Raw genomic sequence first — 24,355 nt, forward strand, 5'->3', positions numbered from 1 at the left:
TAGATGTATATCGCCACCTAATTAAAAATGAAAAAGCAAAAATGAGCAGGGTTCAGTCAGATTACTTTGAAATGTAATCCATTACTGACTTCTGATTACATGGCATTTTTTGTAATCAGTAACGTCATCAATTGGATTACCGAAAATATGTTAAGTAATCTGATTACTTTAGGATTACTTTTTACACAACTTGCACACAACATACACATTCTTACTTTCCATCAAAATGTGCAAAATGTGTCTATGAGCTCTCACACTAAAAAAAACAGGGTGGAGAACAACATTATGAAACACAAAGAATAAAGAGAACATATAGGCTTAAGATAAAAAAAAAAATACTTTCCGACATTGCCCTTTTCAACTCGCATACCCCCAATTGGAAGCTCGCGTACCACATATTGGGAATCCCCGATCTACAGCAGCACCCAGTAACATAATCTTTGCTTTTGTCAATAACATACTGTTTCTGGCCTGGGAGAACACAGATGAACCTGAATTTGAATTTTAGAAGAGGGTCACTTGCGCTTCAGCCTGGTTGGTGCTCATGGAACAGGACGCAGAAGTCAAGAAAGGAGATCAAAGGTCTAACGAGAGCCAAGGAGCAGGACCGAGCACCCAATGCTTAAAGTGATTTTTATTCGTGCAAACTGACTAACGTTTCAACTGAAGAAGATGCATGGGCGTCGATACGTTAGTCAGTTTGCACGAATAAAAATCACTTTAAGCATTGAGTGCTCCGGTCCTGCTCCATTCAGGAAGGGAGATCCAAGGTCTAACAAGAGCCAAGGAGCAGGACTAGAGCACTCAATGCTCAAATCTATCTATCTATCTATCTAACTATCTATCTATCTCTCTCTCTCCAGACCCACTCTCAATCTCAACTGAAATTTGAGAAGTGGCCTGGTGTTAATTAGGCAACAACAAATCTGAACACCATCCAACAGGAATTATTGTTTATTATTATTTGTTTATTGGACTGTGTGCATAGAGAACATTTAGCCATCCAACAAGGCTCAGGTCTATTGAACAGAAGAAAGAGCAGAGCTGGCAAAAAAATGAAAAGCAACAGCAAGTCCATGACAACAATTAGAACCTTTCTTTCCTACTTATTAATGCAAACACAGATGCGCGGGTGCACACACACACACACACACACACACACTAAACCTAAAGACGTGGAAGTAGAGCCTACCCTGTGGGTGAAATGTGTGTGTTACAGCTTGGCAGAGCTCCAGTGAGAGGTCACTGTACCTGTGGTAAGCTCTCTCCTGACGTGTTTCCTGGATAGCCCAAGCGTTGTTTCTTTTGTGTTGTGTTCAGCTTTTGTGGTGGTGGTGTGATAACCCAAAATAAGACAATAGTCCAAGTTTGCCTGCTCACGGGCAAACACTCTAAAAGAGGTAACGACGCCAGTCTTTCAAAAAGGCCTGCAAACTAATCGAAAGCCAAAGACTAATACTGCCTTCATGCCAGTCGTAAACTCGGAGGACCCGACCCAACTGACCTCCAAAAATAGTGTGTTCATGAGATCAGCTCGGAAAACAAATACAGGAAACACATAAATAAGTTACTAAAACTGCTTACTATAGTTGAACAAGACCGAAAATGTCTCAGGTGAGTGTTTCTATCTGTAGTGTTAATTTAGTGATAAATTACTTTGCCTATTTGCAATGAGAGTGAGACTCGCCTTGTGTTGTTGCAAAGGAGGCCACCGTGGTTGAACAATATGATAGTGATGTCAACATCAGGCACCTCGGGGCACAAGAGTTCTGCACAATTCTCGATTTTTATTGGAGATCCGAATTTCAGAATATCCAATGTGGCATGAAGGCGGCATAAGGACAGATGTCCCAATTAACCCAATGAGCCATACAGGTAGGTAGTGATATCACTGAAGACCTGCCTGTAAGTCAGAGCTTGCCCTACCATGTGACCATAATCTATCCTAACAGTATTGGTATGTGTGTATGTGTATTAATGTTAAATGTTAAGGCTAGTTGGATTTGCTTGATTGAGGGGCGCTGGCTGCTGCAGAGATGCTGCTGGATGCCAGTTTCTCTTTCCTCAGCAGGCTGCAGTACCTCAGAAACAGGAAGAAACCTGCACAGACACAGGATGCATCATAACAACAACAATGACACAAACATCATCAACAACAACAAAAACAACGACATCACCATTATAACAAAATTATTATCAACAGCAGCAACAACAATAAGATTCAAACACACACACACACACACACACAACTGAATGAATGCATGCACACTTGCATGGACACACACAACACATGAACCACACAGGCTTACCATGCAGGCCATTAAGGGTGCAGAATATGTAAAAAGAGATCTCCTGCAGGGGGGCTATGGCACTGAAGGTCATTACACCCCAGGAGATGCCAAGCATCCATGAGAGGGCCAAGAGGCTGAGGACCATCCCCCAATTCAGGCCCTTGTCCTGGGGTATAGGACTGTGGAGCCGGGCCTTCAGCAGCTGGTTCAGGACCACGCTGAACATGGTCACGTTAAACAGCAGCACCAGCAAGAAGTAGCAGTAGGTCAGGATCTGCGGAATCAGATTATCCTTTTTCACAAAACACCTGGCACAGACAGAGACAGAAGAGAGGAGGGGAGCGGGAGGAGAGAGATAGAGGACAAGAGATACAATTGAGAGTGAGGATAGGCGATCATTAACCATAGACACAGCTGTTACTGATAATGAGGTATGTATCAAAGGCCTATACTACGAAAACAGGTTACTGACTTACCCCAGTAACTTTGGAGTAATGTAACCGTTATTCTCCAAAAGAAATGCTTTACTGCATGTATTACTTCTGATGTGACAAACTGCTTGGAGATCAGTGGTAACTCCCAAAGTTACCTGCATGGGTAAGCCAGTAGCCTGGCTTCACAGTAGTTTACCCCTTTGGGTATCTACTTACACAGATGTGGACCCCCCTTCTTCATTCTCTATCTTGGACTCTCCGTACAAATCCAGGCCGACAATTACGGCAACAGGGACAGCAGGCAAACCTGCAACACAGGCAAGAAGACAGGATAGTCGAGATAAAAAAAAAAACACTGAGCACTTTGGAGTTAGAAAGCCAACAAGACCTCACAAACAAACTGAGAAAAGTCTTCATAACAAACAAACAAACAAACAAACAAACAAACAAATGTGATTTATAAATGCCCCATAATATGCATATATTTCTTTTGCAAATGAAAATGGTACATGAAAGGTTCACTGTCAGTCCACTGACAGTCAGTTTGTGGAGATATCCCAGGCTGCCAAATATCAATGCCACAAACGTATACATGCATAGCCTAGGTCACTGGTCTTTGCAAGGAGGGGTCGGTATTTACAGTAGTCGTTTAAAGATGACAACTATGATCTGTATGTGGCTATGTCCATATACAGATCATAGACACAACCTATTTCAAGGACTAGCACCTCCTTGAATTTTCCCTTGGGGATCAATAAAGTATCTCTATCTATCTATCTATCTATCTATCTCCTTTCTATCTGTATCTGCGCGCACAACATCAGGGGTGTTAGGGATGTTACAAAACAACATATATTTCTATTGCAAATGAAAATGGTACATGAAAGGTTTCACAGAATGAAAGCATGGAAATAAATAAGCAACATTTTGCACATCATTTGTAGATGTAGTTCCCATAGATAACCAGGAAACACATGAAGCTAGATGTGCTTGAAGCTCCAGGCTAATACGATCTATAAGAGTTGCAGTACTTGCAGTAGAGTTGCAGGTGTTTCTTTTCCAATCAATCAATAAATGAATAAATCAATCAATCCATGAATCCATCCATACCACCATCACCTGTTCCATTTATCCATACATACATAAATATACATTGTCCTTCCAGCTGTGTTCTAAGCTCCCTCTAGTGAATCCATCCCATCACCCCAGCAACACACACACACACACACACACACACACACACACACACACATACTTACCCCACCCCAGCAGGCCGAGTTTGAGCAGGTATCTCCTGATGTGGATGTTGAAGACGCGGATGAACAGCAGGTAGAGGTGCAGGCCCTCGATGGCGACCCAGGTGAGCATGCTCAGTTCGGCATAGTGCGTGAGCGCTGCCATGGCGATGCAGACAGCCGGGATTCGCAGGGCCGTCAGGAAGTCGTTGATGAGGAAGGTGAGGTTGAGGAGGAGGAGGGACACGCTGACATGCAGATGGATCCACAGGGAGTTCTCAGTCGGCCCTCTCCTGAGGAGAGAGAGAAGAGCAGAGAGGAGTAATCATGAGAGGGGAGAGAAGAGGAGGAGTAGGAAAAGAGGAGAGGAGGAGTAATCATGAGAGGGGAGAGGAGAAGTAATCATGAGAGGGGAGAGGAGGAGAGGAGAGGAGAGGAGAGGAGGAGTAATCATGAGGGGAGAGGAGGAGAGAAGAGCAGAGAGGAGTAATCGGGAGAGGAGGAGAGGAGATATGGGGAGGAGAGATGGGGAGAGGGGAGAGGAGAGGAGAAGAGAGGGGAGGGGAGGGGAGGGGAGAGGAGTAATCATAAGAGGGGAGAAGAGGAGAGGGGAGATGGGGAGAGGAGAGGACAGGAGAGGAGTAATTATGAAAGGAGAGGAGAGAGGAGTAATTATGAGAGGGGAGATGAGAGATGGGGAGAGGAGTAATTATGAGAGGAGAGATGGGGAGAGAACAGGAGAGGGTAGAGGAGAGATGAGGAGAGGGGAGATGAGTAATTATGAGAGTAGAGAGGAGAGATGGGGAGAGGAGAGGGGAGCCACTTCAAGCTGGTGTGTGGTGAGCGTTCTGCCGTATAATGGGTTGGGGAGTGGAGAGCAGAGAGGAGTAACAAGAAGAAACAAAAGAGGAGAAACAAGTAGAGAGGAGAGATGATGGGTAGTGAAATAAGAGGGGAAGAGTGGAGAGGAGAGATGATGGGTAGTGAAATAAGAGGGGAAGAGTGGAGAGGAGAGGGACAGGAGAAGAGTGGGGGGAGGAGGGGAGGGGGAGGGGGGAAGAGGGGATGGGAAGTGAGGGGTGGGAGGGTTGTTTGTGTGTGTGAAATCTGCATTTGGATGTGAGTGTTGGATATGTACAAAACAAATGTGTGTGTGTGTGTGTTAGTGTTGTCACGATACCAAAATTATGACTGCGATACGATACCTGCCATAAATATCACGATGCTCGATACTGAAGCGATACTACGAAATCCTAAGATATCTTGAAAAGAAAGGACCTCCTCCAAGTGTCATTCGTGTCATTTGTGTTGAATTCGGTGCACTTTTGTAGTGTGCAGGTCAATTCTGGGTTCTAAACTTCTAAACTTCCTACATAATTATTATTTTTTATAGTCAGTAAAATAGTAGGCCTACTTTGTGTGATTAAGTCCTTTATTGTTTGTTATAGTTAAATTACATTGTGTTGTGTTTTGGCAATAAAGTAGCTTTAAATAGCCAAACTAGGCTAGATCAAGGTCAGTGTTGAAACTACTGCATACAAATCACTGAATGCTATGCAGAGGGGGCTAATCTTTAGGCCATCTGATGTACAGTATAGGCTACCCTAGGCCTTCCCGTGTTCAGTGGCGCAAAAAGTGGGTATGCGCTATATGCGGCGCATAGGGCATCTCCATGGGGGCGCCAAAGTGATGGTAAAAAAAATAAAATAATATATTTGGTATTTTCTATATGTAGCTACTGCTGTCCGTTTCTGAATCATTTCAACATTTTCTCAATGTTCTATAACATTTTAGAGGACTAACAGGCTAGAGTAGGCGCCCTATCTCATATTCCATCATAGAATTTTGACATAGAAGAGCGAGTGGGGGCGCTGTGAGCGCTGGGCGAGCAGATAGGCCTATGAGTAGTGAGTTGCCGTCTATGGAAAAAGATGGATACAGCAAAAAAAAGACAGGTAGGATTTAAAGTGATGATGTCTGTACTTGGAGGCTTCCAAATATGAATGTTAACAGACTAACTAGCGTTTGTTAAGCATAATGCCGATTGAAACATAGCCTATTCCATTCAGATAGCTAGGTGGCTCCCATGCTCATACTGCACTTTTAATGGCCAACTGCAAACAGAAATGCTAGCAGCAACTCATTACATGTTTCCATATCCTAACAATAAAGGCTCCTTGTAATAACTTAATATTGTGTTGTCAATGTGGTGCAAACAAACAAGGCTAGAGTGCCTATCAGCCTTATCCATTGTGAGCAATAGCTGGCAAAAGTTATGAGAACCGTTTAGACTCTCTTAAAGTGGCAATGCACCATTTATCAATACTTATCAAGTACAACATCAAGTTAAACATCAAATTGGTAGCATTTCTTTAAAAACATCTTCAATAGACACTAATGCACAGTAATAGTTAGTAATATTTTTATTTTTATTTTTTTTGGGGGGGGGTTGCGCCAATATTGTTGTTGTTGTTGCATACCCCTCAAAATGGTAGCTGCGCCCCTGCCCGTGTTCATGGGATTTCTTTGACAGTTGCAAAGGGGAAAATGTGAGGATAGTCTTCTTTGCGCCCAGTGTACAAGTAGCCTACGACGTTCCAACCAACCACTCAGGTCTTCGTCAGATAACATTACCTGTTGCAATATATCTGTGTGCATTCCTACATTACGTCCATTTCTTTGATAACATGATTTGCTACCACATAACAATAAGCCGGTAATATTATTAGGACTCACCAGGCTTTGGTGGTAATATGCTGTGGGCTTTAATTAGCGCATTTTGAGTAGCCTATCCAACATCTGGGCAATAATTATTGAACAAATTGCAGTCTACATGCCATGACAAATATTACCAGTAGTACTGACCGAACATGAAATAGATTGTTTACAAGTTATGGTAATGATATTCTGGCGTGAACATTGCGCTTTCATCATGTTAGCACCCTATGATTAGGCTACAGCTCGTTATGTCTCGTCAAAATGATTACCTCGTTATGTCTCGTCAAAATTCATTGATGAAGGAAGGTTCGCTTTATCCCAGAGAACCATAGGCCTACTCGTTTCACTTAGGCTAGACTAAACAGAAGAGAAGAACTTGGCACTAACCATGTAGTCGTGTTTTCTATAGCATATTCGTTAACCTGTCGTTCTTTGAACTCTTTAAAAATGTTGGGATATGTCTGCGAGGTGTTTAGCCATGCGTAGCCTAGGCTACTGCTTATAAATGACTTTGAAACATATTTTACAAACGGGCCTCTGTGTACCTGATGGCTTGCCTTCACTCCCCCTGATGGCTTGCCTTCACTATTCCCGATGTATCCCATATAGTTCCAGATTTCACTTCACCTTTTGTTTTATCCACAAGTAGGGTTGCCAACTATGAGAAAATAAAATAAGGAACATCCCGTGCGAAACCGGGCGGGGAGCGGGTGGTCGTCAGACGGGGGGTCTGGGGTTCCCCCCCCCAGAACATTTTGGATTGTGGATGTGATTTCCTGCATTCTGGTGCATTTTGGAGATGGCCAATGCCTAGGCCTACCAGTTATTTTTTTGTATTATTCATTTATTTCATGTCAATAGCCTACTGAATTTATTTCAACATTTATTTCATATTAATATGGAAGAACAATAAGTAGTCTGCAATAGTAGTCTGCAATTTATTTCATTTATTTCTTTGGAAGAACAAGAAGTGAGAGAATGACAACAATTAGTGAAAATATTATACTGTACAATACAGCGAAATCATTCTCGTGTTGTCATGGAACCGAGCGGAAGTTACCATTAACCAATGTGGGTGTGGCCAAAGAAGCAGAGGCAGTAGTGAAGATGGACAGCAATTTATTATTCGGCTTGGATCGAACAACCAAGCAGAAGAGTCCATAGAAAAATGCACAGAAAAAACGTTAATAATAATCTTCCAAAATTGCGATATTGAACCAGTATGAAAAATCTGAACCAGTATGAAAAATCTGCTTTAGCATCTAATCTTGCGATATTGAACCAGTATGAAAAATCTGCTTTAGCTTCTAATCAAAATACAGCGGCATTTATTTATTTCTTTCATTTATATTTCTTTTGCTCCCTGGCAGCGGCCAGTAGTTGCTTGTCAGGAATTACGGCACTGTGAAACTGAGCACAGGCCATGTCGAAATTGAGGGTGATTGCAAGTTCGCTCTTAATAAGCTCAACAGAGCACTTGTTCCTAACATCCGACCACTTATTTTTCATCAGCGAGAACACTCTCTCTACATAGCCAGTAGATGAAGGTACGCTTAGTATGAATGAGACCACAGCCTGCATGTTAGGCAGGGATGCTGGCTGTAAAACTGCCATTCACCTTTGAGCTGTTCCCTTTGGTTCCCAATCCTCCTGAGCAGCAAGACGTGTGAGGATTATGTTGGCAGCAATACATTCATCATAAAGGTTGTCCATGTTGAGGTTCAGCCTGGCAAGATTCAGGTTTTCGATGATCTTTGCCATGTCCTCAAACAGGATCTTGCCTGATGTTAAACAAAGAGGCTGCAGGTGGAAAAAGCCAGTTGGACTCAGAAAAAATCAAACCACTTCTCAATGTATGAGATGGCGGTGTTGAGGAAAGCGGTAAAATCGCTTCTGGCAACATCGGCATCCTGTTGATTCAGGCGTTGGATCTTCTGCCTCGTCAAAAAACCATAGAACTGGTCTTCTCTACGTTGACACAGTTTCCTTCTGAAAGATGACATGATTTCATAGAGGTCCACCAGATGTGGTGTTATTTCTCTCAACCTTTTAACCACATCCTCAAAGATTGTGAGGATGTTGTTGCAGAAAAGGGAGATAGACCTCCACCTTGTCCGGCTGGGTCCTCTTCTGAAGTATCAGCTGATATTTGGAGGAGGATCGAAGGTGTCTTGGGCAGTCCTCTCCAATGCTGATGAAATACCTCTTCAATGGAGTCCAGCTCTGAAGAAGTCTGGTGATGGCTGGATTCAATGGACAGCCATCTTGTAACCACATGGCATGAGGACTTCCATGAAACTCCACATCGCGGTACTGGAAAAAAGTCCTTAAGACTCTCTCTGCGTTTAGCAGATACAGAGAAAGAAGCTGAACACTTTCAGTACCACATTCTCAACATCCACAGAGAGATGGTCAAGTCCATGTTTGATTGTGTTGTACAATGTGGGCATGACAGTTTCCTTTCATGAGCTCTGAATTGGATTCCTTCAACTTTTGTAGACAGATTTGTGAATTCCATAATTGACATTCGTGTTGTCTGCACTGAATGCAGACATATTCTTAAACTAGATGTACCGCATAGCGGTACAAAATATGACCGCCGCTCAGTCCTGTACATCCGTTCCGCGGAAATAAATCACACTTCAATTTGTCTACATCTTTTTACTCCATCCCCCCACTCTTGAAACTTTTGTGTATGCTTGTTTGGCATACCTGAGTGTGTCTATTATTATTGATAGCGGCTGCACAGAAAGTAGCCTACTGGTGCTGAAAAGGTGAATAGATTGTGTAGAAAAGAAGATGTAGCATTGTTATAAAACCTTTAAAATCTCTAAACAATCACAAGTAGGGCAGTTCATCACAGTTCATCCATTGCAACTGGATTGATGAAAGGTCACTTACACCCTGTAGGCTACATTGTATTTGGGAAAAACAAAAGGTATCAGCATAATGTTATTTATTTATTTATAAACAGAAACATCTCTGTCAGTTCCATGCCGTTTTCAACAGCTTACAAAACAAAAGGTAATTTTTGGATGGATGGATTTTTTTTTTGTGAATGTTTCTTCTTCTACATAAGATTTTAGTCATCTTTAGTTCATGTAATACTTTTATTGTCAATGCACAAATTAAGTAACAGTAGTCTGAAACGTTATTGTTAATGCACAAATTAAGTAACAGTAGCCTAGTCTGAAACTTGAAATGCTGTTTTTACATCTAACCAGTGGTGCAAATAACTGACATGTCCAAATGGGCCTTGATGAAATCTGCGCTTAGACTGTTCATACATTTTTAGCGGGCCAAAGTTGAAGAGCTTTTGTCCGTTATTGTTGGGTTGCAAATATAGGCTGATTCATGTTCCCTTGCATTGTGTAACTGAGGTCCATGGCTAGTCTGGCTTTCACCAGACCAAGCTCAATCTTTTAAGAAATCAAAAAAAATAAATAGCGGGCAGATCAGGCTGGGTTCACCCAGCCTAGTCCATAGGCACCGATATTGTTTAATTTTCGATTGAGATATCCGCGCTCTGGCTATTCTAAATGCAAAAATGCATCAGGGAGTTATGACAAAACTGTAACTAACAAACTAGATCCTAATAGAAAGCTGTTAGCTTCCCTAAGCTACAGGTAGGCTTATAAGGTAGGCATTTACAACATAAATTGTCAATAGGCTATGCTGGCGACACAAAATAAAATCTCCTTTGGAAACCAATGGCTTCGCCTTACAGTATCAATGGGACTTAAACTGCCATATCGTAAGGTGAGAAGTTGTAATAAAATTCACGCAGCTCCATGAGTCAAGGAAAGCATGAATGAAGTAGCCACTTCTAAATGGGACCCACTACACAGTAGCTTAAGGTGTGTTGCTAAAGCAGCCATAATGAAATGAAGGTGTAATTGTTTGGATACTTCACACACACATTGCTTTTTTAATTTCACAGACTACAACTACCAAGCTGGAATCAAAGCACACTCGATTCCCTCTCACACCCTCTCAGTCTCACTATAAAACTGTATCAGACCGATTGTAGCGTTGGTAAATCTTCCATTGCACAGAATGATTTTTTTGTAGCACGTGCAACAAATGACAGTCGAAAAGATACAATTACAGTGCTGCTATCAATTTGCTTGGTATAACCGCATTTATAGTTTTCTACAAATGCAATCAATCAAATTGGCCTCCATCACTCAACCAACGCTAACGGTAACATTACCTAGGTCCTTATTGATATTATAAGATTAGCGTACCTGCAGTAAAACCAAGCATGTCCGATAAACATCCTCAGATTTATTTCGGCTTCAAGAACAAATGGGAATTACATTTCATGTGAACATCGTCCTATCCTTATTAGACGTTCTCTGCGGTCCTGTAGGAAGCGTCCGTTGTTTTTTTCAACCCACTTTTAACTTCCAACAAAATTACGTCTCACTGCAGCGATGCACCATCTAGTGGACAAGCGACTACTTATCGCCAATACTGGAAATGCAGCCATGATGATGATGATGAATATTTGGCTTTCTTTTAATCCTACTGAATTTGTAATTATGTATCGCCGTTCCTAATACCGATAGTATGTGGGTGCCTGTGTGTGTGTGCATGTGTGTATATGTGTGCACCGCCATCTACCGACCAATGAGTGTACAGTCACTAAATGTACACATAACCTAATTTTTAGACCCCCCATGGATGAAATTCTGGATGAAACTTGGCATACCCCAGAGAATGCCAGGTCAATCTTACACATAAAAGTTGGTGTAGTTCTGAACATCTTAACTGAAGATAAGGGGCGATTAAAGCAGAATAATATTGCATTTTCATTTTTTTTACTGGGGGAGTGCAAATCACAAATGAGTGATTATGGGCCAGGTTGATGTGGGCCCTTGAGACCAACATACCATAAAAGATTCTTCATCCTCAGTGCCACGGTTCAGGTAGTTATTTAGGAAAAACTGCTTTTGCGGTTCAGGGGCCCAGCCGGGGGGAGGGTGAGGGACGAAACAAAATTTTAAAAAAAAAAAGTCTAGTGGGGCTACATACCCACCAAATTTCATGTGCCCGATAGTTCGATTGTCCCGGTATCGTTGACCAAAAATTCAGGAAGTAGATGGCGGGGGGGGGGGGGGGGGGGGGTTTCAAAGGAAGAAACTATGGAACTCACAATCCCCTCTGTTGATTCATCTGGGTTTTCAAGAAAATCAATTAATTTATTTGTGACCCAGCTCTCAGGAGAAATACCACACAGCCAGAGGAAACATTTTCGGTTCCCCTTGTTTTGATGCATCTGTTTGCAGTGAAATAGCATGGACATGGAGCACTTAATTTGCAGATGACCTCCCTCAATTACCTTAGGGAAAAGGACGTCAGTTACTAAGGCCTCTGCTTTTGTCCTCCCACAGGACATTTTTCTTTGCTATGTTGGAATCACATAATGTCCGTTGGGTCAACTTGAGGCGCAGTCCGAGCTGTTATAACTCAGGTTGTGTTTCACAGTGTGATACACATTAGTTAGTTCTGCAGCAGTCACCTGTTAAGAAAAAAAAAAATGTCACCGTATGTATTTATTTATTATGACCGCCCGTGCAGCGAAAGCGGCGGTCATATAGGTTTAGTCAGATTTTTTTTTTTTTTTTTTTTTTTCTTTTAAGCATGCCCAAATTTCCGTCAATGATTCCGGGACACTGAAAGACCGGGGCACTGAAAACTTGGTGGGCATGTAACCCCACATGGATAGCATGGAACCATCGTTTTTCGTTTTGATCTGTAGCCCCTGCTGGACTGGACCCCGAAAGGAGGGTAGGGCGAACACAGTTTTCTGTGAATATCTCGAAAACCGTAGGGTTTAGGAGGACCATTTTTTTGTATGTTGATCTCAGGGGCCATGTCAGCCCATTCCATAACCACTCATTTCATGTATAGCGCCACCTAGTTAAAAACAAAAATTAAAAATGAGGTGTTGTAATTGAAGGTATCTGTGACCTAACATAGTCAAAACTGCACGAAATTGGAAGTGTAGGATCATTATGACACCCTCTGTATGCACGCCAAGTTTTGTGGAATTCCGTTCATGGGGGCCACACAATAAATTAATTTATGTTACTATACACCAACTGGCCTGTGGGTGGCGGAGACAGTTTTCTGTGAATATCTCGAGAACCGTAGGGCCCTAGGAGGTCCACCTTTTTTTATGTATGTTGGTCTTAAGGGGCATGTCAACCCATCCCATTACCACTTATTTCATGTATAGCGCCACCTAGTTAAAATTAAAAAAGCAAAAAAATTAGGTGTTTTCATCACAATATCTCTGGCTGACAAGGTCAAAACTGCACGAAATTAAAAAGTGTAGGATCATTATGACACCCTCCAGAATGCATGCCAAGTTTTTGTGTACTTTTCGTTCATGGGGGCCTTACAATAAAATAATTTATGTGTACATTTAGTGACGATACACCAACAAAAGATTCGGGACACTGAAAGACGGGGTACACAAAACTTGGTGGGCATGTACCCCCATGGATAGCATGGAACCGTCATTCTTCATTTTGATCTGTAGCCCCCCCCCGCTGGACTGGACCCCTGAAAGGGTGGGGGCAGACACAGTTCTCTGTGAATATCTTGAGAACTGTAGGGCCTAGGATGACCAATTTTTTTCCCGTATGTTTGCCTCCAGGGGTCATGTTAACCCATTCCATGTGCACACATGTGCATGCAAAAACAGATGCCGCACACACATACATTTACAGTAATCATCGTTATGACACATACTCACACAGTAGACATAATGTGCGCATGCATGCATGCACAAACACACATCACATGAGCAAACACACAAACCGCACATACACACACACACACACACACACACATAAACACACACAAAACATACATTTTGTATTTGCACATCATTTCAAGAATTTTTGGTCATTGATACCGGGACACCGAACCACCGGGGTACATGAAATTTGGGTGTATGTAGCCCCCCACTAGACTTTTCAGGAAAAATTTAATTTAGTCTCGGGACCACCCCCACCCCAACCCCGTTGCTGGGCCCCGAACCCAAAAAAAAAAAAACAGTTTTTCCTAAATAACTACCTGAACCGTGGCACTGAGGGATGAAGAATCTTTTATGGTATGTTGGTCTCAAGGGCCCACATCAACCTGGCTCATAATCACTCATTTGTGATTTGCACCCCCCACCCGGTAAAAAAATGAAAATGCAATATTATTCTGCTTTTAATCGCCCCTATCTTCAGTTAAGATGTTCAGAACTGCACCAAATTTTATGTGTATGATTGACCTGGCATTCTCTGGGGGGTATGCCAAGTTTAGGTAGAATTTCATCCATGGGGGGTCTAAAAAATTAGGTTATGTATTTACATTTAGTGACTGTACACTCATTGGCCTGTAAATGGCGGTTGCACACATATACACATGCACACACACAGGCACCCACATACTATCTGTATTAGAGCGGCCGATACATAATTACAAATTCAGTAGGATTAAAGAAAGCCAAAATAAATATTCATCATCATCATCATGGCTGCATTTTTCAGTATTGGCGATAAGTAATTCGTTTGTCCACTAGATGGTAGCATCGTTGCAATGAGGCGTAATTTTGTTGGAAGTTAAAAGTGGGTTGGAAAAAAACAATGGGCAGCTTCCTACAAGGACTGTAATTTACGCAGCGAACATCTAATAAGGATAGGGCGATGTTCACATGAAGTGTAATTCCCATTTCTTCTTGAAGCCGAAATAAATCTGAGGATGTTTGCTCGGACATGCTTGGTTTTTACTGCAGGAATGCGTTAATCTTGTAATATCAATAATCTACCTAGGTAATGTTACCGTTAGCGTTGGTTGAGTGATGGAGGCATTTGATTGATTGCATTTGTAGAAAACTATAAATGCGGTTATACCAAAGCAAATTGATAGCAGCACTGTTTGTATCTTTTCGACTGTCATTTATTGCCACGTGCTACAAAATCATTCTGTGCAATGGAAGATTTACCAGCGTTACACCGGTCTGATACAGTTTTGCCTATACATGAGTGAGACTGAGGCGCCTGTTTATTTTTGTTTTAAGTGCGTGCAGGGGTGTGAGAGGGAATCGTGCTTTGATTACAGCTTGGAGTTGTAGTCTGTGAAATTAAAAAGCGCGTGTGTGTGGAAGTATCAAACAATGACACCTTCATTTCATTATGGCTGCTTTAGCAACACACCTTAAGCTACTGTGTAGTGGGTCCCATTTAGAAGTGGCTACTTCATTCGCGCTTTCCTTGACTCATGGAGCTGCGTGAATGTTATTACAACTTTTAAGCCCGCGATATGACAGTTTAAGTCCGGCTTGATACTGTAAAAGTAAACCATTGGTTTCAAAGGAGATTTTTTTATTTTGTAAGCCAGCATAGCCTATTGACAATTTATGTTTGTAAATAGGCCTACCTTATAATCCTACCTGTAGCTTAGGGAAGCTAACAGCTTTCTATTAGGATCTAGTTTGTTAGTTACCGTTTTTTGTCATAACTCCCTGATGCATTTTTGCATTTTAGAATAGCCAGAGCGTGTATATCTCAATCGGAAAATTAAACAATATGGTTGCCTATGGACTAGGCTGGGTTCACCCAGCCTGATCTGCCCGCTATTTATTTTTTGATTTCTTAAAAGATTGAGCTTGGTCTGATGAAAGCCAGACTAGCCATGGACCTCAGTTACACAATGCAAGGGAACATGAATCAGCCTATATTTGCACGAACAATAGCAGGACAAAAGCTCTTCAACTTTGGCCCGTTAAAATGTGTATGAACAGTCTAGCGGCGCATTTCATCAAAGGCCCATTTGGACATGTCAGTTATTTGCACCACTGGTTAGATGTAAAACAGCATTTCGTTTCAGACTAGGCTACTGTTACTTAATTTGTGCATTAACAATAACGTTTCAGACTACTGTTACTTAATTTGTGCATTGACAATAAAGTATTACATGAACTAAAGATGACTAAAATCTTATGTAGAAGAAGAAACATTCACAAAAAATCCATCCATCCAAAAATGACCTTTGTTTTTGATAGCTGTTGAAAACGGCATGGGACTGACAGAGATGTTTTTGTTTAGAAATACATAAAAATAAATAAATAAATAAATAAATAAATAACTAACTAACATTATGCTGATACCTTTTGCTTTTCCCAAATACAATGTAGCCTACAGGTGTAAGTGACCTTTCATCAATCCAGTTGCAATGGATGAACTGTGATGAACTGCCCTACTTGTGATTGTTTAGAGATTTTAAAGGTTTTATAACAATGCTACATCTTCTTTGGCTATTCTACAATCTATTCACCTTTTCAGCACCAGTAGGCTACTTTCTGTGCAGCCCACACACACACACTCAGGCATGCCAAACAAGCATACAAAAAAGTTTCAAGAGTGGGGGATGGAGTAAAATATGGAGACAAATTGAAGTGTGATTTATTTTCGCGGAACGGATGTACAGGACTGAGCGGCGGTCATATTTTGTACCGCTATGCGGTACATTTAGTTTACTACTTATTCACACCTATTTATTTACTATTTATTCACACCATATTTATTATCATATATGTGTCATGTAAAAAAAGCAATGTCACTGTTTGTATATATTTATTCACTATACTCACTCAACTCGCACACATGAACTTAACAGATATTACTGGACTTTAAATAGCCCATGTACATAAACCCCCTCCCCATTCTATTTATTTCTTAATATAATTATTCTGCCTCATAGTCATAATCATTCTCCCCATCTCCACCAATGCACAGTAAAGTTGTGCAACCAACATAATTTCACTACATGCTTACAGATGTGTATCTTTGTGTATTTGACAAATAAATATCATTGTGTCCTTGTATGTAGGTATTAGTTTTTATGTAGAAGTAATTAACTGATGATGACAAAACTTCTAGGCCTATGGCATACTCTTACTTAATCTAACTGAAAATTATAATTGTATTGCACATACCAAGTCAGCCTCTGGTGAGGTAGGGCGGATAAGGAACCTTGACAGAGCTCCATCCCCCTGTGCCCTCCTCTGCCTCTGCCTCTGTGATTGTCACCTGCTGCGTGCTGTTTCAGGTCACACACGCCACCATGTGAAATAGAGAAGAGCCGACGGCAGATGGTGCAATTTGCCTTGTACTCGTTCTCCCTCACGCCTTCTGCCCAAGGGAATTCCGCTTCCCATTCGATGCGATATCGCTGCATACGCCTTTTGGTTACCGGAGTTTTGGACGTGGCCATTGTTACATTTTTCTCTTAAATCTCGCGCCTGTTTTTGACAGCGTTGCCACGATACATGATAAACAATTCATGAAACAACCTATTACAATGCGGAACAGCGGCATTCTAGAACCTTTGGGTGCGACGTGCGAGTGATCTTGACACAGACCAACAGGGACCCGCTGGCCACTGCTGCTTTGAGAAACAGTAAAGTGTCGTTTATAGTAGAGGTTTTTAGTTTTTTTGTGTGTGTTTTTCATGGTAGTGTGTGTGCACAGTGAGCAGTTTCTCATAAATACGGAATAAAGTGCGTTCCGTAAGAGTTCAATACGGAACACCTCTTTCAAGCTTCGGATACGGGACGAATCCGTATTATACGGAACGGTTGGCAACCCTATCCACAAGTCAGGGGACTGTCGACAAAAAACTTTGTTGACGTTAGCTGCGCACTCACTCACTCAGAGATGCCTGCTTGACACGCCCACTTGCCTAGATGCGTACTAGGAGCAGTGAGAGCAGCAGTTCACACAGACGCAGAACTTTATTATTATGACCGCCGGCGGCGGAAGGCCATTTAGGGCACTGATTATTTTGCCAAATATACCGTAAAACTGCCCAGGCTTTTATTTTCCCAAATCGCCAAACTGCACCGGCTAGTATTAGAGACAGGCGTCTATATGAGACAGGCCTTTAATTCCCTTTACACAAAACTTTTCCTCTGCAAAGATGGAAAATATTATCAAATTAATTATTATGACCGCCGCGCAGCGAAGTGGCGGTCATATAGGTTTAATTTTTTTCGCATGCCCAAATTTCCGTCAATGATTCCCGGGACACTGAAGACCCGGGGGTTTTTAAACTTGGTGGGCATGTAACCCCACATGGATAGCATGGAACCATCGTTTTCGTTTTGATCTGTAGCCCCCCCGGCTGGACTGGACCCCGAAAGGAGGGTGGGGGCAGACACAGTTTTCTGTGAATATCTCGAGAACCGTAGGGTTTAGGAGGACCATTTTTTTTTGTATTTTTTGATCTCAAGGGGCCATGTCAACCCCATTACATAACCACTCATTTCATGTATAGCGCCACCTAGTTAAACACAAAAAAAGTAAAAATGAGGTGTTGTAATCGCAGGTATCTGTGACCTAACATAGTCAAAACTGCACAAAATTGGAAGTGTAGGATCATTATGACACCCTCTGTATGCACGCCAAGTTTCGTGGAATTCCGTTCATGGGGGGCCACACAATAAATTAATTTATGTTACTATACACCAACTGGCCTGTAGGTGGCGGAGACAGTTTTCTGTGAATATCTCGAGAACCGTAGGGCCTAGGAGGTCCACCTTTTTATGTATGTTGGTCTTAAGGGGGCATGTCAACCCATCCCATTACCACTTATTTCATGTATAAGCCACCTAGTTAAAAATTAAAAAGCAAAAATTAGGTGTTTTCATCACAATATCTCTGGCTGACAAGGTCAAAACTGCACAAAATTAAAAGTGTAGGATCATTATGACACCCTCCGTATGCATGCCAAGTTTGTGTACTTTCGTTCATGGGGGGCCTTACAATAAAATAATGTATATGTACATTTAGTGACGTACACTGACAAGGATTCCCGGGACACTGAAAGACCGGGGTACACAAAACTTGGTGGGCATGTAACCTCACATGGATAGCATGGAACCGTCGTTTTTCGTTTTGATCTGTAGCCCCCCCGCTGGACTGGACCCCCCGAAAGGAGGGTAGGGCAGACACAGTTCTCTGTGAATATCTTAAGAACTGTAGGGACTAGGATGACCATTTATTTCCGTATGTTTGCCTCCAGGGGTCATGTTAACCCCTTTCATGTACACACATGTGCACAAACAGATACACACACACACACATACATTCACAGTAATCATACGTATGACACATACTCACACAGTAGACATACAGTATGTACACACGCACACACACACACACACACACACACACATAACATAAACATGTACATGCACACATGCACACAATTCAAGAATTTCTCAGAATTATGAACAGGCAAGATGGAGGTGGGGTTGTATAAAATTAATTTTACATGTGAAATCTTTGAACTAATCATGTTTTGGTACTTGTTGTCTAGCAGATATCAGTGAGAATTGAGTGTGGATAATGCAATTTAGTGAGACAGTTAGAATCATATAGGCCTTTCAGCGTGATTTATTTTTGTGGAAAAAATGTGCTGGACTGGGCGGCGGTCATATTTTGTACCGCTCTGCGGTACATCTAGTTTTAATAAAGTATCGATTCTAAAAACGTCGGAAATCGTATCGTTTTTTGCGTGAAGGCATCGTGATACCTTTTTAGTATCGATACACCGTGCAACACTAGTGTGTGTGTGTGTGTGTGTGTGTGTGTGTGAGAGTGTGTGTGTGTGTGCGGGCGCCTTACTGGTAGAAAGCATGTGTGAGCACCGTTAGGACAAGGAAGGCCAGAGACACACTGCAGCCAACCCGTGACAGTATAGTCAGGGTGTAAACAGATGCAGCGCTGAGAGGTTTTACCACACCTAAAGGAGTCTGGAAACACACACAAACACAACACACATGTTCACACAGACATTCATACACATGCATACACATACATATGGCATTAATCCACACTACATGTGATGTAAATTTGGGCTGCTCGATTATGGCAAAAATCATAATCACGATTATATTTTGGTAAAAATTGTAATCTCGATTATCAATTAACAATTATTCATGAGGGTCTCCCCTGGGTCTTTAAAAATATTTTTCATAATCCATTTGGACTGAAGGAGCAACCAATCAGTGTTAGTGATCTAATGGTAGCATTTGCGTTTGCCTAATGTTATCTTTGTGCACTAGTAGAAGCTAAAAGACAAGTTGTACCATGCTGATTTAAAAAAAAAAAAACAGGCGTGTTCTAACATCAGATTAGCCAACTTGCCATAAATTCTCTCATTAATTTGGTCACCTTGATTGACAGTGATAGTAACAAACTTAGCAGAGAATGCGCTAGTTACAATTTCGGCGTGGATCATGATGCTACCGACTGCAGGAGCCCTCACACAACCCAAAACTGCTTTAGTTGCCTGTGCACAGAGGAGAGGGTCGTGTGGAGTGCAGGGCTTAAAGAAGCAGCGTGAATCAGTGTGCTGTATAAGTTGAAATTGTACCTATTTACAAAAACCCTAATTCTTAACGGAATGTGGCAAAATAATTGTTTTTTTTCTCTCGATTATACTATTTTTGTGATTGGAGCCAAAATTGAGATTGAGATTGAAATTTGATTAATTGCACAGCCCTAATGTAAATCCAAATGGTATGGTATATATCTGCATTGTATGTGGCTAGAATCCATACAGCTTAAAGTGTACACTGTACACATAGCACATGTTTTCAATCCACAGAATCTCTTACCAGCAGTACAGCAAAGAAGGACAGGTGATTGCACGAGCAGATCACCTTTCCTTTAACATTAGTAGTGTTACAACCAGATGAGTTCCATATCGCAGTCGCCTCTGAAACACACAGACACAGAACCATATGCACACACACACACACACACACACACACACACACACACACACACACACACACAGGTAAGGTGTGTTGCCTGAGACAGCTTGCTTCTCTGTCAAATGACAAAGGACTGGATAGGGTCAGGTCTGTGAGTGAAAACTATCCCTGAAACAGTCGCGACCATTAATTGGATCACCCCTTCACCCAGTTAGGAGTTAGGAGTAAAAAATCCTCTAAGTTACTTTCCAATAGACGCTGAAGTCATAGCCAGATTAATGCAGACCAATTCCGGTCCAGCTTCATTAAGAATTACCTCCCTGTACTCCAGACCCGACAGAAGTGGTAACAGGACACTCTTAACCTGACTGAGCATTTTGGCCAGTTGGAAAAATACATAACCTCAAACCCAGTAAAGATGGCCGTGTTAGGACAGCCGAAGTTCTGATTAAGGGAAAAATCTACAGAAGGCCATTTAGGGCACTGATTATTTTGCCAAATATACCGTAAAACTGCCCAGGCTTTTATTTTCCCAAATCGCCAAACTGCACCGGCTAGTATTAGAGACAGGCGTCTATATGAGACAGGCCTTTAATTCCCTTTACACAAAACTTTTCCTCTGCAAAGATGGAAAATATTATCAAATTAATTATTATGTGGCGGTCATATAGGTTTAGTCAGATTTTTTTTTTTTTTTTTTTTTTTTTTTTTCTTTTTCGCATGCCCAAATTTCCGTCAATGATTCCCGGGACACTGAAAGACCGGGGTACACGAAACTTGGTGGACATGTAACCCACATGGATAGCATGGAACCATCGTTTTCGTCTTGATCTGTAGCCCCCGCTGAATTGGACCCCCAAAAGGAGGGTAGGGCAGACACAGTTTTCTGTGAATATCTCGAAAACCGTAGGGTTTAGGAGGACCATTTTTTTTTTGTATGTTGATCTCAAGGGGCCATGTCAACCCATTCCATAACCACTCATTTCATGTATAGCGCCACCTAGTTAAACACAAAAAGTAAAAATGAGGTGGTGTAATTGAAGGTATCTGTGACCTAACATAGTCAAAACTGCACGAAATTGGAAGTGTAGGATCATTATGACACCCTCTGTATGCACGCCAAGTTTTGTGGAATTCCGTTCATGGGGGGCCACACAATAAATTAATTTATGTTACTATACACCAACTGGCCTGTAGGTGGCCGGAGACAGTTTTCTGTGAATATCTCGAGAACCGTGGGGGCCTAGGAGGTCCACCTTTTTTTGTATGTTGGTCTTAAGGGGGCATGTCAACCCATCCCATTACCACTTATTTCATGTATAGTGCCACCTAGTTAAAAATTAAAAAGCAAAAAATTAAGTGTTTTCATCACAATATCTCTGGCTGACAAGGTCAAAACTGCACGAAATTAAAAGTGTAGGATCATTATGACACCCTCCGAATGCATGCCAAGTTTTGTGTACTTTCGGTCATGGGGGGCCTTACAATAAATTAATTTATGTGTATATTTAGTGACGTACACCAACAAGGATTCCCGGGACATTGAAAGACCGGGGTACACAAAACTTGGTGGGCATGTACCCCCACATGGATAGCATGGAACCGTCATTTTTCGTTTTGATCTGCAGCCCCCACGCTGGACTGGACCCCCCGAAAGGAGGGTAGGGCAGACACAGTTCTCTGTGAATCTTTTATGGTATGTTGGTCTCAAGGGCCCACATCAACCTGGCTCATAATCACTCTCACTCTTGATTTGCACCCCCCCGGTAAAAAATGAAAATGCAATATTATTCTGCTTTAATCGCCCCTATCTTCAGTTAAGATGTTCAGAACTGCACCAAATTTTATGTGTATGATTGACCTGGCATTCTCTGGGGGTCTGGGGGTATGCCAAGTTTCGTAGAATTTCATCCATGGGGGGGGTCTAAAAAAATTAGGTTATGTGTACATTTAGTGACTGTACACTCATTGGCCTGTAAATGGCGGTGCACACATATAAACATGCACACACACAGGCACCCACATACTATCGGTATTAGAACGGCCGATACATAATTACAAATTCAGTATGATCAAAAGAAAGCCAAAATAAATATTCATCATCATCATCATGGCTGCATTTTCAGTATTGGCGATAAGTAGTCGTTTGTCCACTAGATGGCGCATCGTTGCAGTGAGACGTAATTTTGTTGGAAGTTAAAAGTGGGTTGGAAAAACAATGGACACTTCCTACAAGGACTGTAATTTACCGCAGCGAACATCTAAAGGACAGGACGATGTTCACATGAAGTGTAATTCCCATTTCTTATTGAAGCCGAAATAAATCTGAGGATGTTTATCGGACATGCTTGGTTTTTACTGCAGGTACGTTAATCTTATAATATCAATAAGGACCTAGGTAATGTTACCGTTAGCGTTGGTTGAGTGATGGAGGCCAATTTGATTGATTGCATTTGTAGAAAACTATAAATGCGGTTATACCAAGCAAATTGATAGCAGCACTGTAATTGTATCTTTCGACTGTCATTTGTTGCACGTGCTACAAAAATCATTCTGTGCAATGGAAGATTTACCAACGTTACACCGGTCTGATACAGTTTTGCGTGCGTGCAGGGTGTGAGAGGGGAATCGATGTGCTTTGATTCCAGCTTGGTAGTTGTAGTCTTTGAAATTAAAAAGCACGTGTGTGAAGTATCCAAACAATGACACCTTCATTTCATTATGGCTGATTTAGCAACACACCTTAAGCTACTGTGTAGTGGGTCCCATTTAGAAGTGGCTACTTCATTCGCGCTTTCCTTGACTCATGGAGCTGCGTGAATTTTATTACAACTTCTCGCCACGATATGGCAGTTTAAGTCCGCTTGATACTGTAAATTAAGTAAGCCATTGGTTTCCAAAGGAGATTTTTATTTGTGTCGCCAGCATAGCCTATTGACAATTTATGTTGTAAATAGGCCTACCTTATAATCCTACCTGTAGCTTAGGGAAGCTAACAGCTTTCTATTAGGATCTAGTTTGTTAGTTACAGTTTTGTCATAACTCCCTAATGCATTTTTGTATTTAGAATAGCCAGAGCGTGTATATCTCAATCTGAAAATTAAACAATATCGGGTGCCTATGGATGTCCCTTGGATGAACGAAAATATCCATGATCTAAAAAGATGATGTAGGAAAGCTGAGAGAACATGGAGAAAAACTAAGTTACAGGTTCACCGTGCCATTCTAAAAAGAAAAAATTGCAAATTATAATAGAGCTATTCGAATGAGAGGAGGAACCACTTCTCTAAGGTAATTGCTGAAAACAGTGGAAACTCTAGGGTGTTGTTCTCTACCATTGATAGGCTATTGCATCAAACACCTTTTGATACACTCAGTCAGGCATCCTCTCTAAGATCTAAGAATTTGCAGACTTCTTCAAAAACAAAGTCATTTCTATAAGGGAGGCTATTGGTAACACAAGTAATATGTTTGATAGTACACCCAAAAACAGCCCCCCAAAATTAAGGTCCTTTAGCACTATTACTCAATCTGAGCTTGGTAAAATTATAACTCAAACTGGCTCCTCAACATGTGTTTTAGATCCAATCCCTACTACATTCCTCAAAAAAGTATATGATGGCTTAGCTCCCTTTTTTCTCAAGGTAATAAATACCTCATTAGAAACAGGTATATTTCCAACTGCTTTTAAAACCGCTGTTGTGAAACCTTTACTTAAAAAGTCAAATCTTGACCATACCAATCTGAGCAACTACAGGCCTATATCAAATCTATCGTTTTTTTTTACTTGAAAAAGTTGTTTGTAATCAGTTAAATACCTTCCTCAACGAAAACAGTATCCTTGAAAAATTCCAATCAGGTTTTAGATCAAATCACAGCACAGAAACGGCT

General features: G+C 41.5%; 1 protein-coding gene across 2 annotated transcripts in view; it reads right to left on the reverse strand.

The window, feature by feature from the left end:
• Nucleotides 1–947: 947 nt before the first annotated feature.
• LOC125308374 (adhesion G protein-coupled receptor G3-like) overlaps nucleotides 948–24,355 on the reverse strand; it is a 42,101-nt gene continuing 18,693 nt past the window's right edge. For both annotated transcript variants that reach the window (XM_048264836.1, XM_048264835.1), the window contains 6 exons: nucleotides 20,366–20,466; nucleotides 19,371–19,498; nucleotides 3,985–4,253; nucleotides 2,942–3,032; nucleotides 2,310–2,599; nucleotides 948–2,100 (listed from right to left, as the gene is read on the reverse strand). In XM_048264836.1, coding sequence (XP_048120793.1) covers nucleotides 1,994–2,100; nucleotides 2,310–2,599; nucleotides 2,942–3,032; nucleotides 3,985–4,253; nucleotides 19,371–19,498; nucleotides 20,366–20,466 — 986 coding nt within the window. In that variant the 3' untranslated portion in view covers nucleotides 948–1,993. The remainder of the gene's footprint in view (nucleotides 2,101–2,309; nucleotides 2,600–2,941; nucleotides 3,033–3,984; nucleotides 4,254–19,370; nucleotides 19,499–20,365; nucleotides 20,467–24,355) is intronic.

Source organism: Alosa alosa, chromosome 15 (genome assembly GCF_017589495.1).
Source record: "Alosa alosa isolate M-15738 ecotype Scorff River chromosome 15, AALO_Geno_1.1, whole genome shotgun sequence".
NCBI classification, from domain to species: domain Eukaryota; kingdom Metazoa; phylum Chordata; class Actinopteri; order Clupeiformes; family Clupeidae; genus Alosa; species Alosa alosa.